The 12,964-nt window shown below is 47.5% G+C and overlaps 1 protein-coding gene across 1 annotated transcript in view; it reads right to left on the bottom strand.

Moving 5' to 3' along the window:
* LOC146796670 (uncharacterized) overlaps positions 1-12,964 on the bottom strand; it is a 440,337-nt gene that overhangs the window by 228,783 nt on the left and 198,590 nt on the right. The window contains exon 5 of the mRNA XM_085629345.1: positions 10,366-10,516. Within this exon, the coding sequence (XP_085485471.1) occupies positions 10,366-10,516 (151 nt within the window). The remainder of the gene's footprint in view (positions 1-10,365; positions 10,517-12,964) is intronic.

Genomic DNA, 12,964 nt, shown 5'->3' with positions numbered 1-12,964 from the left:
GAACCTTCCTGGCAGGAGCCTCAGTCCCTCAGATTTTCGTACGCACCAAGCTAGGTAGGCGTAATACAGTTAGAGAGAGACGTGAGTCCTTCCAGGGGAGGTGGGAGGGTTGCATGTGAATCTATGAAAGACACCAATACTGGATAACTGCTGTTACAGGTAAGTAACGCGTTTCTTATCCAGTATTAGGGGTGTCTTTCATAGATTCACATGCCTGAATCAGAGTAGTTAGCAATACATTATGCACATTTCTGATGTAACATGCCATATAGTTATTTTAGATAATACACATATTACCATAACAGTTTGAAACATTGGCATACAACAAACAGTAAAACAGTAAAGAATGTGCATACCAGGAAGGCGGGTTGTTGGAAGGCTCACCTCACTGGAGCAGATGGCGGAGCACCGCCTGGCCCACTGCCGCATCCTTCGTAAGTTCGGCATCCAGGCAGTAGTGTCTGGAGAAGGTATGCGGTGACTTCCACGTCGCCGCTCTACAGATGTCCAAAATCGGCACTCCAGCGAACAGCGCTGCTGATGTGGACATCGCTCTGGTGGAGTGTGCTTCCACCCTGTCTCGCAACGGCCGTCCGGCCCCTTCATGGCAGAACGCTATTGCAGAAGAGATCCACCTTGAAATGCTCTGTTTTGTTAGAGGCATACCCAGCCTTGGTCTGCTGTAGGCCACAAATAACTGCGAAGACTTTCTGAAGGTTTTTGTCTTGTCTATATAAAACTTAAGACACCGTTTGAGATCCAGAGAATGGAGCGTCCTTTCTGCTGCCGTGGTAGGGTTTGCAAAGAAGGAGCGTAGGACCACCGGCTCGTTGAGGTGAAAGTCTGAAGGCACTTTCGGTATGAACTTGGGATTTGTCCTCAGCACCACCCTGTCCTGTTTGAACTGCATGAAGGGCTCCTGAATGGAGAGAGCTTGCAACTCGCTGACTCTCCTGGCAGATGTTAGAGCGAGTAATAGAGCCGTTTTCCATGAGATGTACTTGATGGAAGCTCGGTGAATGGGCTCAAAGGGGTGCTTCATGAGTTGGTTAAGGACCAAGTTGAGGTGCCATGTCGGTGGGACCCGTCGAGGTCTTGGAAAGGACCTATAAAGACCCTTAAGGAACTGTTTAACAAGTCTACTGGACCAGAGAGACGGGCCTTTGAAAGTCCTGGTAAAACGTGAAATTGCCGCCAGATGCACCTTTATGGATGCATGCGCTAATCCCGACTGTGCCAAGAGCAGGAGATATGGCAATATCTGTTCGGGCGTGATATGAAGTGGTCTCAGGCCCTTCTCCGAGCACCAAATGCAGAAGCGTTTCCATTTGAGAGAGTAGGTTTTGTTGGTACTGTCCGCCCTCGCTTTTGCTAGCACGTCCCTGCATTCCTGCGGGATGTTCAAATGGCAGAACTCTGTGCTCAGGAGCCAGGCCGATAACCTGAGCGATTGGAGGTTCGGGAATTGCACCTGCCCATTGGACATTGTCAGCAGGTTCGGGTGCTGTGTTAGACGAATCGGTGTCCTGATGGAGAGGTGATGAAGGTCCGAGAACCAGTGCTGCCTCGGCCAGTACGGGGCGATCAGAATTAGGGTACAGGGCTCCGCCTTCATCTTCCTGAGGACCCTGGGAATCATCGGGAACGGTGGAAAAGCGTACGCAAATACGCTGAACCAGCCTATGGAAAAGGCATTCCCGAGCGACTCCGGTTGGGGATGCCAGCTTGCGTAGCTTGGGCATTTGGCGTTCTCCCTGGTGGCGAACAGGTCGATTCCTGGAACCCCCCACTCCGAGAATACGTGTGTTAGTGCACTCTCGTTGAGCTCCCATTCGTGGGAGAGGGATTTCTGCCTGCTTAGGGCGTCCGCAATGGTGTTGTCCTTTCCCGGGACGTAGTCCGCCCTGAGGGTGATCCCATGGAGAACAAGCCAGTTCCAGATCTTCTGCGATTCGCGCGATAGAGTGAGCGAACACGTTCCTCCCTGCTTGTTCAGATAATGCATCGTCGTGGTGTTGTCCGTTCTGACGAGCACCTGGGAGTTCTGGATGCGTGGTAAAAAGGCCTGCAGCGCTAGATACACAGCCCTCAACTCCAGCAGATTGATATGGAGGCGTTGCTCCCGATCCGACCATTTGCCACTTACTCTGAGGTCCTGAAGGACAGCTCCCCAGCCCGCTAGAGATGCATCTGTGGTGATCACCAGTGGCGCTGCTGGAAGCAGGAACGGTAGTCCTCTCGAGAGGTTTCTGGAATCCTTCCACCACTCGAGACTCTTGGATATTTGCGGTGTTATGCTTATAATGTCCTCGAACGAACCTGTACTCTGAGTCCACTGGTTCGAGAGGGCCTCCTGCAGTGGACGCATCCGCAGCCTGCAGTGAGGGATGAGTAGTATACAAGAAGACATCATTCCCAGGAGTGACTTGAAGGTGCGAACCCTCAGGGATTTCCTTGATGCCACCGTCTTGGCCAGCGATATGATCCTGTGTTTTCTTTCGTCTGAAGGAAATGCTCTCGCACATTCCGTATTCAAGGTAGCCCCGAGGAAGGTGATGCTTCTCGTTGGGGATATATGTGATTTCTGAAGATTGAGTGTCAGTCCTAGATGTTGGAAAAGATTGGTACAAGCGTTGGAGGATTTGGTTGCGCCTACGGCCGTGGGCGCCTTGACCAGCCAGTCGTCTAGGTAGGGGAAAACTTGGTGACCCATTTGACGTAGGAAAGCTGCCACAGGAGCAAGGCACTTGGTGAAAATCCGCGGAGCGGATTAGAGGCCGAACGGAAGGACCTTGAACTGGTAGTGCTGTCCTGCCACTTCGAAACGTAGAAACTTTCTGTGCCCCCTGAGAATCGGGATGTGATAGTAAGCATCCTGAAGATCCAAGGATGTCATGAAATCTCCTTCCTCCAGAATGCCTAGGATTTCTTGGAGCGTCACCATCCTGAACGACTGACTCTTCAGGAAAGAGTTGAGTGCTCTGAGGTCCAAGATGGGCCTCCACTTCTTTTCTTTCTTTCGTATCAGAAAGAAACGGGAGTAGAATCCTTTCTCCCTCTGAGCTGATGGAACTCGCTCGATTGCTCCCTTGCGTAACATCTCCGATATTTCCCGGAGCAGCAGCCGCAGATGTCTGTGTGGAAACCTGTGGGGAGGGGTTGCAGGCAGGATGGCGGTAAATTCTAGGGAATGGCCGAATCTGAGGAGTTGGAGCACCCAACGATCTGAGGTGATGATGCGCCAATTTTTTTAGGAAATGGGTCAATTTTCCTCCAATTTGTGAAGAAGAAGATGGTAGCTGGACTGGCTGGAGTAAGCGGTCACTGGCGTCCGCCGGTGCCCCTCTTCTGGTTCTTACCCCTGAAATTAGATCTTCCGTAAGATGACTGTCGACCCTGTTGATGCTTTTGCTGGTACTGGGTCTTATTCTGGAAAGAATATGAGGACTTATTCTGGAAGGATCCTCTGTAGGAGGACTGACCTCTAGATTTGTTGCCCCGAAAGGACTGGTTCCTTGCCTGCAGGGTTCCAAGCGCTCTAGCCGTGTCCGTGTCCTTTTTAATGGCTTGTAGCGCCTCGTCAATTTTATCTCCAAATAGATGCTGTCCGTCGAAGGGCATATCTAGCACCTTTGTCTGCACTTCCTGCCTGAACGATGTCGCCTTGAGCCATCCTTGGCGGCGCAGGACTGCAGCCCCAGCCAGTTGACGAAAGCCTGTCATGGCTACATCTATGGCGTAGTCGATAATCTCGGCCGCAGAAGTCTGGCCTTCGGAAAGTAGTGCCTTCACCTCATCATGAACCGCACTCGGAAGTTCTGCTAAATATGGGGCAATATCCTCCCAAAGTTGGCGGTTATAACGCCCTAAAAGGGCTATGGAATTGGCCACCTTGATGGTCATTGCCGAAGTGGTCGAAAACCTTTTGCCTATTGTGTCTAATTTTCTGCCCTCCTTGTCCGGTGGTGCTGACAGAGGCGAGGAGGGATTTCGAGAATTTTTCTGGGCTGCTTGGGTCACGACAGAATCCGGCTTCGGGTGGCCAGTCAGGCAAGCTGGTGCCGTGGACGGTGCCTTATACTTCTTATCCAGGCGCGGAACAACCGCAGGAACTGAGGCTGGCGTCAGCATCAACTTCTTTCCCTGGTCCCAGAGGAAGTTGATGATAGGGATTGCTTTGGTCGTCTTCTTCGTCTGCTCTTTAAAGTCATGGAGGAAGCATTCCGTCTCCGCCGACTCCATGACCATATGGAACCGCGTTGCAGCCCGTTCAACGAGCTTATGAAAACCACCAATATCCACAGGTGGTGAATCCGCCTGGCGCTGTTGTGGGGAAGGTGGTGAAGATGCTACATACTCCTCCTCCTCATCCTGGTCCGATTGGTCTCCCTGGACCTCTCCCTCTTACATCTCCTCAGCCTCCTCATCCGATGACTATCACCTGAGGTGGCGGCTCGTGGCAGACCTGCGTAAGCGGCCGTGATTGCCTTGGGGCTGTCGATGGGGGGGTTTGTAGTTGGCACTGGGACCCCTGTATCCAGCCTTGGTGGTTCTGGGAAACGTTGTTTGTAATCCCTGATAAGGAACTTGAGGTCCTTAACTATTGCCAGAGGGAGGCAGACCATTGGAATGACCTCCGTGCGGACCTGTTCCTGGACGGGGCGCTCCTGCGCGCTTGAATCTTCCTGCTCCTCGTCCGTGCTTTGGCATTTGACAAACAGCTAGGAAGGGGAAGTAGCTTGTTGAAAGAGCTCCTCCTCGGACTCTTCGCTCTGCAGAATCTCCAGAGGTAAATTGGTTTGGACCTTGCTTGGAGATGTTGTTTCCGGGGTAATCTGTGGTCTGGAAAGTTTGCCAGCAGATCCTTGCACAGAAACCTCCGTGGTTTTCCGTCCCACGGACGACGACGACCTTCCCGTCGATGGCTCCGTCGTCGACGGTATGGCTGTCACCAACGGCGTCCCCATCGACGATAATTTCTTCGTCGACGATGCGGTCGTAGACGATTCAGTCGTCGTCGACGCCTTCGTCGTCGACGCTTCCGTCGTCGACGCTTCCGTCGTCGACGCTTTCGTCGACGATGCCTTGGTCGTCGACGATGCCTTGGTCGTCGACATCTTCGTCGACATCTTAGTCGACGATGCCTTCGTCGTCGACGCGCTCGTCATTGATATCCTCGTCGTCGACTCTTCCGTCGACGGAGGGCTCCTCATCGACAAGGTCCTCGACGGGACTATCTTCGTCGTCGACGATGATTTAGACGACGGTTTTAAGAGTATAATAGACGAGATAGGGGTACCTGCAGACGATGATGAAGGGGTCGTCGTCGTCGACGAGCGGACCGACGCCGCTGTGGATGTGGACACGGTCGTCGTTGCTGTGGAGACATGTCCTGATGGACTTTTTTGCGCAGAGGATGGTGTCGCAATTTTTGTGGCCGACAGAGTAGGCTTCTTGAAAGTGAGAGAGACCTTGTCAGACACTGAAGATTTCGAAGATCTTGCCTCTGAAGACGTCTTGTGTGTCTTCTTAGGAGGAGCGTCTGAGGGGCCAGGAGATGTCACTCTCGGCCTCTTCATGGAGACTTCAGAGGTTCCGGAAAAGCTCGCCTCTGAGGACACCACACTCTCTTTGTCCTTGAGCCTGTCCAGCCAGATAAGCAGGCGGCCCTCCCTGTCTCTCAAGGTCTTATGTGGAAAAGACCTACATATTTTACAGTCCTTAGGGACATGGTCCGGATAAAGGCAATACAAGCATAGTTCATGCTTGTCGTCCACATGCAGCCTCTTCTTCCCACATGAAGAACAAGCCCTGAAAAGGGCTTTCTTCTGGGATTCAGACATGCCAGGAGTTGTAGATGAAATAAACACTCACTGCAGCAATAAGAGGCCTGAAGTAGTCAGCGTTGAAATCCTGAAGAAGAAAGTCACCAAAAAACGTGAATAATCTGGCTTGAAAGAGATCCTGAGGAGAACTCAGGCTGGAGACTCCCTAGCACAACGTGCGGTAGAAAATCTGAGGGACTGAGGCTCCTGCCAGGAAGGTTCTAGAGGGAGGTGATAGCTGATTGGCTGACTCTAAGAGTTTGGTCCTTTTTACATAAGGACTAAGATAGGCGGCTAAGGGGAGGCCCTTAGGCCTATTTTTCTCTATGTATGTCTATAGGACATTACTTTTTTATGTACCGGAGGCTCCCGTCTCGACGACGGGGAAAGATTCAGGCATGTGAATCTATGAAAGACACCCCTAATACTGGATAAACAGGTCATTGTGTGTTTAAAAATGGAAGGCTTTTAGGTGTTTCCTAAAGGTGGTATACACTGTAATTCTACGAAGAAAGTCTGGAAGCTCATTCCAGTATCTTGGCGCCAAGTATGAAAAGGACTTTCCTCCAGATCGGCATAACCTAATACGTGGCACTTGTAGAAGAGCCCGCACACTGGATCGCAGATTTCTGATAGGAGCATACTTAACAAGTCTCTTTTGGAGATATCTGGGGCCTCTACCGCTGAGTGCCGAGTACGTAAGACAGCAGATCTTAAAAAACGATCTTTCCCTCACTGATAGCCAGTGGAGTTCTCGAAGCAAAGAGACCGATGCGGAACCTGCTGGGCGGTTCATAACCATCCTAGCTGCAGTATTTTGGATGACCTGGAGTTTACTCAACAAGGTCTCTCCTGCCCCGGCCAGTAGGGCATTTCCATAGTCCAGGTGACTGATGGCCATTGCCTGATCCAAGGTTTTACAATGGATTGTGGGCAGAAAAGGAAGAATTTTACACAGCAGGCGCAGGCTATAATAGCAAGAGCTCGTTGTCGCAGCTATGTGGTCCCTCATAGATAGAGACTAATTTTAGACCCAGATTTTTTACACATAGAGTCGGAGTAGGGGCAGCTCCCAATTCGGCCGGCCACCAGTCATTTGACCAGCTGACAGTTGCTTTACCTATCAGCATTAGCTGGGTTTTGCCAGGGTTCAGCTGGAGACAGTTCAGAGACATCCAGTTTGAGATTTCAAACATTCCTCTGGCAAATCGAGCTTTCTCTGCCACTATGTCCAAGCCAACCCGGGAAAATGAGCTGCGTATCATTAGCATAAGAGATGATTTCAAAGCCCAATTTTTCCGCTATCCCAGCTAACGGAGACATATAGATATTAAATAGGGTCGGGCTTAGGCACGACCCCTGGGTTATGCCTTTATCTAGAGCGATTGAATCTGACAAGTATGGCCCAAGCAGGATTGTCCGAGATCTTCCAGTCAAAGTTACATAGCCAGTTTAAGGCTCTACCCTGAATACCACAGGATTCCAATCTCTCCGCTAGCACTTCGTGGGAGATGGTATCGAAGGCTGCGGAGAGGTCCAGCAGAATCAGTATTGATGAGCCTCCTACATCCATTTGTAACCTAAGCGAATCCGTAACTGCCACAATTGCAGTCTCGGTGCTATAGCCCGGTCGGAAACCAGATTGTGAAGGGTCCAATATTTCATTTGATTCTAAATATTGGCTTAGTTGTTTATTTACCATGCCTTCCAGTGCTTTCCCCAATAAAGGTAAAAGAGCGATCGGGCGGTAATTGCCAAGTTCTTGCGGGTCAGCCATAGGTTTCTTCAGGAAGGGACGCACAAAAGCCTCCTTCCATGTTTTTGGAATATTCCCTGATTGAATAGATAGGTTGTATAATTGGAGAATAACTGGCGCACAACTGGCTGCTAACAGAGCCATCATTTTGGGAGGGCAGAGATCAGTTGGTGAGCCAGATTTAGCTGAAGTGAGTGCATTGGAGACTTCCTCGAGAGTAATTGGGGCGAAACACTCCAAAGTGCAGCCTGTCCTTTTTTCCAGCTCCCTACAACCAAGAACATCAGGAGGTGGCACATTTTGAGATGGAAAGTATGCATAGATTCTGGCAATCTTGTCTTGAAAGTAACTAGCTAACTGGTTACAGAAGTCCTGTGTTTCCACAGGGGATTGACTGCTGGCCTGAGGAGAAACAAATTCTTTAACTATACCAAAGAGCGCCATAGGGGTATTCGCCGCTCCTTCGGTTTGATGGAGTATAAATTGGCGTCTTGCCCGTTTTAGGTTAAGATGATAGGAGGTCAAAGAAAGTTTATATAGCCTTCTATCTTGGATTTCTTTGCTGACACGCCAGACTCTTTCTAATCTTTTACATTTAGACTTTTCTGTCCTAAGCTCAGTGGTGTACCAGGGGGCTGACAGGCGGTTTGACCGCAAAGTCATGTTCTTTTTGGGAATTACTGCATCCAAGGCAATAGAGAACGCCCTATTAAAATCCTGTAATGTTAACTCATTTCCCATCTCCATTTTTCCTTTCTCAAGGTGACAGGCCTCCTCAAAGCGTTCAACTGTGAGATTACGCCAAGGTCTGAGCATTAATTGTTTCTTTGCCAGACTAGGAGCGGTAGGCTTAGAGCAGCACCACTCTACAGCAAAATTAACCATTGCATGGTCTGACCATGTAAGCGGCTCTGGAGGGCTACAAGCTAGGTTGTTTATGTTAGCAAAAATAAGATCTAGCGTGTGACCAGCATTGTGAGTCGGCCCAATCACTCTTTGGGTCAGGCCAAGCACCTCAAGGGCAGACATGAGGTGGTTCACCTCAGGACTCGTAAGGCCTTCCCAATAGATATTAAAATCTAATGAGGTTTTCATTCTTTACAGAAGCGTGCTCATTACTAAATTGAGCAGTACAAAAGGGGGTGGTGATAGACGGAGCATCGGAACCAATCAAACACTCACACCCAGTCAACAGATCCGGGTTTGATCCATCACCGTTCTTTAGCCCACTCTGCCACCCCAGTTCAGACATGGCCATATGCAAATCAGTCTGACCCTGTGCCTCATGGGAACAGTCCAGCCCGAACTGCCAAGCCATGCCTTCCCTGGACCGGAAACAAGCTTCCTAGGACCGGTTTCTGGCATTTCAGCCGTCTTCAGCCAGGCTTGCTTGAATCCAGTGGCAAAGTGAGCAAGGGACTCACGTCTGAGCATACCCTGCCAACTTATGGCAAACAAAGCAGTACAAAAGGGGGTGGTGATAGACGGAGCATCAGAACCAATCAAACACTCGCACCCAGCTAACAGATCCGGGTTTGATCCATCACCGTTCTTTAGCCCACTCTGCCACCCCAGTTCAGACATGGCCATATGCAAATCAGTCTGACCCTGTGCCTCATGGGAACAGTCCAGCCCGAACTGCCAAGCCATGCCTTCCCTGGACCGGAAACAAGCTTCCTAGGACCGGTTTCTGGCATTTCAGCCGTCTTCAGCCAGGCTTGCTTGAATCCAGTGGCAAAGTGAGCAAGGGACTCCCGTCTGATTGATTTGCATATGGCCATGTATGAACTAGGGTGGTGGAGTGAGCTAAAGAATAATGATGGATTAAACCCAGATCAGTTGACTGGGTGTGAGTGCTTGCAATGTTCAACACTCCGTCCATCATCCCCTTTGGCATTACTAAATTGAAGCAGGTTTTGTGGCGACCCAGATGGATACAGGAATGTTGTTCATATCCTGGTGGCATAAATGCAGAAGGCTTATTGCCTTGTTTTTTCTGTTTTGCACTTAATTTCCATTCTGATGGTGTCCCGGGAGTGGGTGTTCCAAGTGCCCGAGGGGTAGTGATCTTGTCAGCCAGATAGGCAGATGAACTGGGTGTAAAGCACTAGACAGCTTCAACTCTTCAGGGTTTACCTACTTAAAGATATTAATCTTTCAGGAGAGTAGGAGATGAAAGGTAAAAGCTTTCGGCTGGACCTTCCACAAACTTCTAGTCCAGAACTTGTGTTTGTAAGTCTGCACAAAAGAGTGCTTAGATCCTAGTAAACATCATGGAAATTTCTTCATCCAATCTTTTCCAATCCTTTCTATTAGTGCCCTTTTTGTATTTTGTTATACCTTACTTTAGAGTACCTTCATCTTTCGATCATTTTTCTTATTACATTTTCATCTTTTTGAGTAACTTGGTTTAGATAGTGTACATTCTTTATTTCTTAACTCTATTAATGCTTGGCTAGCTGCTGCATATATGTGAGGAAAGATTTGCTCCTTGAGCTAAGCTGCCAAATGTGAGCCAGAAAAGCCTCACAAAAAACAATTTAGGTTGGTCGGTGGAATTGTTAGAGACTTACAGCATTTCAGTCAGATCACACGTCAACAACGTAGCCGCTCTTCCACCAACAACGTAACATTACAATTCCCTATAATCTTCACTTTGAGAGCAAGAAAACAGCACATTGAGCATCCTTCCAAAACTCGCTTGGCGGAAAATGACGTCAAATACACAAATAACAGCTGCCTTAGATTGTCACCAATTAACTTGAACTGGGAAAGTTTGCTTACCTCCTTGTCGAAGATCAGCATCTATCTCTGTGAGGTCCAAGTCGAATATGGTAAGAATGCCAGCTAAGGCAGCATCACGCTGACTCTTCCAGAATATGCTCTTGTTGTGTGCGTTGCAATGGCAGATGGAAACAGTTGTCCAATAGGGACACTAGTTGACAGGAGAATTGAAGGCAGAATAAAGAAACACAGGATTACTTTGGGGCTGCAGGTAAGGGGCAGGTTTACTTTCTTTTGTTCTAAGCATTGAAAACACAAACTATTTTTGCCCAACAGTTCTCCATCTCAGTGGGTACATTTTCTCAAATATTTTGAAATGAATTAAAAACATTTTATAAACCCATTGGACTCAATATTCTACCACAAGTCCTAAACCTTTCTGAAGCACTTACAAGTGCATATTCAAGCATCACAATTTTCTTTCATACAACATACCCAGGCAAGATAAATACCCATGATCGTCAATAAGATTGTAATTTGAATAGGACGGTTATGGTTTTTCTTTAACAGTTTGGCATAGAATGCCAATAATATGACCAGTAGAAATTCATATAGAAGCCAAGAAAATTCACATTTAAAGAAAAACCTATTTTGTATCGTAGAGAGTATATCTAGTAAAGCAGATGAGAGCAACATTTTCCAAAGATTTTAATACAAGTGGAACCAATATTTATTGATATGTATCACACCTATGGCAAGCAATGAGCTCTCCACACCAAGAAAGTAATTACTGAAAGGGGTGACGTAGCCTCACCCATTTCACGTATCTGTGTACCATCCCCCTGCCTCGGTTGTTCCCTCTACAAGTTCAAATGCTTCGATACCAGCTCACTTCTTGCACTATAGATTTCTGATTGACTTGCATCCTACTCGGTGGTAGAGGCTATGAAAGCGAATTTGAGCAGAAGGGGAATTCGGTAGTAACCCTGGTAATCTACTGTTGGGAATATCCACTGCATGTTGTACAGTGGAATTCCCCTGCCCAGAGTAGCCAGCTGTGGGTATCTGGTCTCCTGACCTTTAACCCTTCAATCATTATTAAAAAGGGGAGATTCAATCTGCACCCAAGCTATTTTTGAGCTAGTACCCCTACCCCATGCCAGGCTTTTGATGCAAGTTTGACTGTAGAGTACTGGGTCCCTGCTGTCCAGGTTCACAGTACCAGTGTTCTTACCCTAAAACTATTCCTCACCTAGGCCATGCAGACTGCCACTGCAGCATGCATGGCCTGGTGCAGACAAAACAACAAAGTCGACATGGCACCCTGCCTGTGTAGAGAAAAAACAAACCAACGTGGTTATGTACACTGTGCACTGTTCAATGAGTTGACAAAACCCTTAACAATTTACATATAAATTCAGAAATACTTGAACACAAATCAATACTGAAGTTGTAATTCAAACATGTATTTGGTTACATAAGCATAGATGAAAGTGTGCAATAATCCATTTTATATGAGCATATGGATATCACAGATATCAGTCAAGTAACTCCACAAAAACATAAGTGGTCATTGCATCATGATCAACACTTGAAATCATATACAAAGGTTTAAGAACACGCCCGATGCATTTCGGGACTGACACGTCCCTTCGTCAGGGGAAAACTATGAACAAAAATATCAATATTACTAAAACATACAAAATGACCTCAAGAACACCATGTGGGCACCTTTATGTTATGTTATCAAAACACTCAAATGTTTGTGATAATGGATGATGTGTCACTGGGAAAGATTCCACCAATGTAGTATGATCAAAAAGTGGCCCAGTATACTGAACGCGAGTTGTGAGCGAGTTGTTAATTAGAAAAAGGTGAACACCATACACGAAAGAGAAGTTCAAGAATATATGCAGAACAAAGAAAGGTGCGACTGCTACATCTAGAGAAATACCAAACGGTGGCTATACTTATAAAGAAATGGCTAAGTGAACCTGAATGCAAGGACAGAGTGAGCACGGGAGTGTGAAAGCGAAAAAACAACAGGAAACACGATGTGACTAGTGAAAGGAAATTGTTCTCACCAAGTTAAAAACGGATAATGATCATCTTCCAAGGAATTGAATGGTAAATACTGTGAAGAAATAAGGAGTACATGAAATGCGGTCGTAATCTCAAAACTGATCGCTGCAAAATTAAATGTGAGGGGCTATCTCATGGAATATAAAAAAAATAAAAAAAAACTCACGGATAATCAGAATAGAATGCAATGAGCGTCCTGACTACCAGCGTGTCGCTGTTGTTAAATAATCAAAGTCTGGAAAAAAGGGGAGAAACCAATTATTTGAGTAGAAAATAGGAACGGGGAGCTAAGAGTGTAAAGGTGGTGATCAAAGTAGCGGTACAGCAGACGCTTATCGAAAAAGTTTGCAACGCGGAACCAAGCTCTGGGACGCTAAGGCTGACGACTGATCTTCACCCCACTGGATGGGGCGGATATAAAAGTACGCGCAGTAAAGAGTAAAAGAGGACCATAACTTAGCGACCCAATTCGGCCATCTTGGAATGGTAAAAAATTAAAAAAAAAGAATAAGATGGGAACGATACTGGTGATGAAAAAATGAAACAAATATGCGAATACCACAATAGGAACAGTGAA

Source organism: Triturus cristatus, chromosome 10 (assembly GCF_964204655.1).
Source record: "Triturus cristatus chromosome 10, aTriCri1.1, whole genome shotgun sequence".
NCBI lineage: Eukaryota > Metazoa > Chordata > Amphibia > Caudata > Salamandridae > Triturus > Triturus cristatus.
The sequence above is the reverse complement of the archived record's forward strand: the minus strand, read 5'-3'. Positions and strand labels throughout refer to the sequence as shown.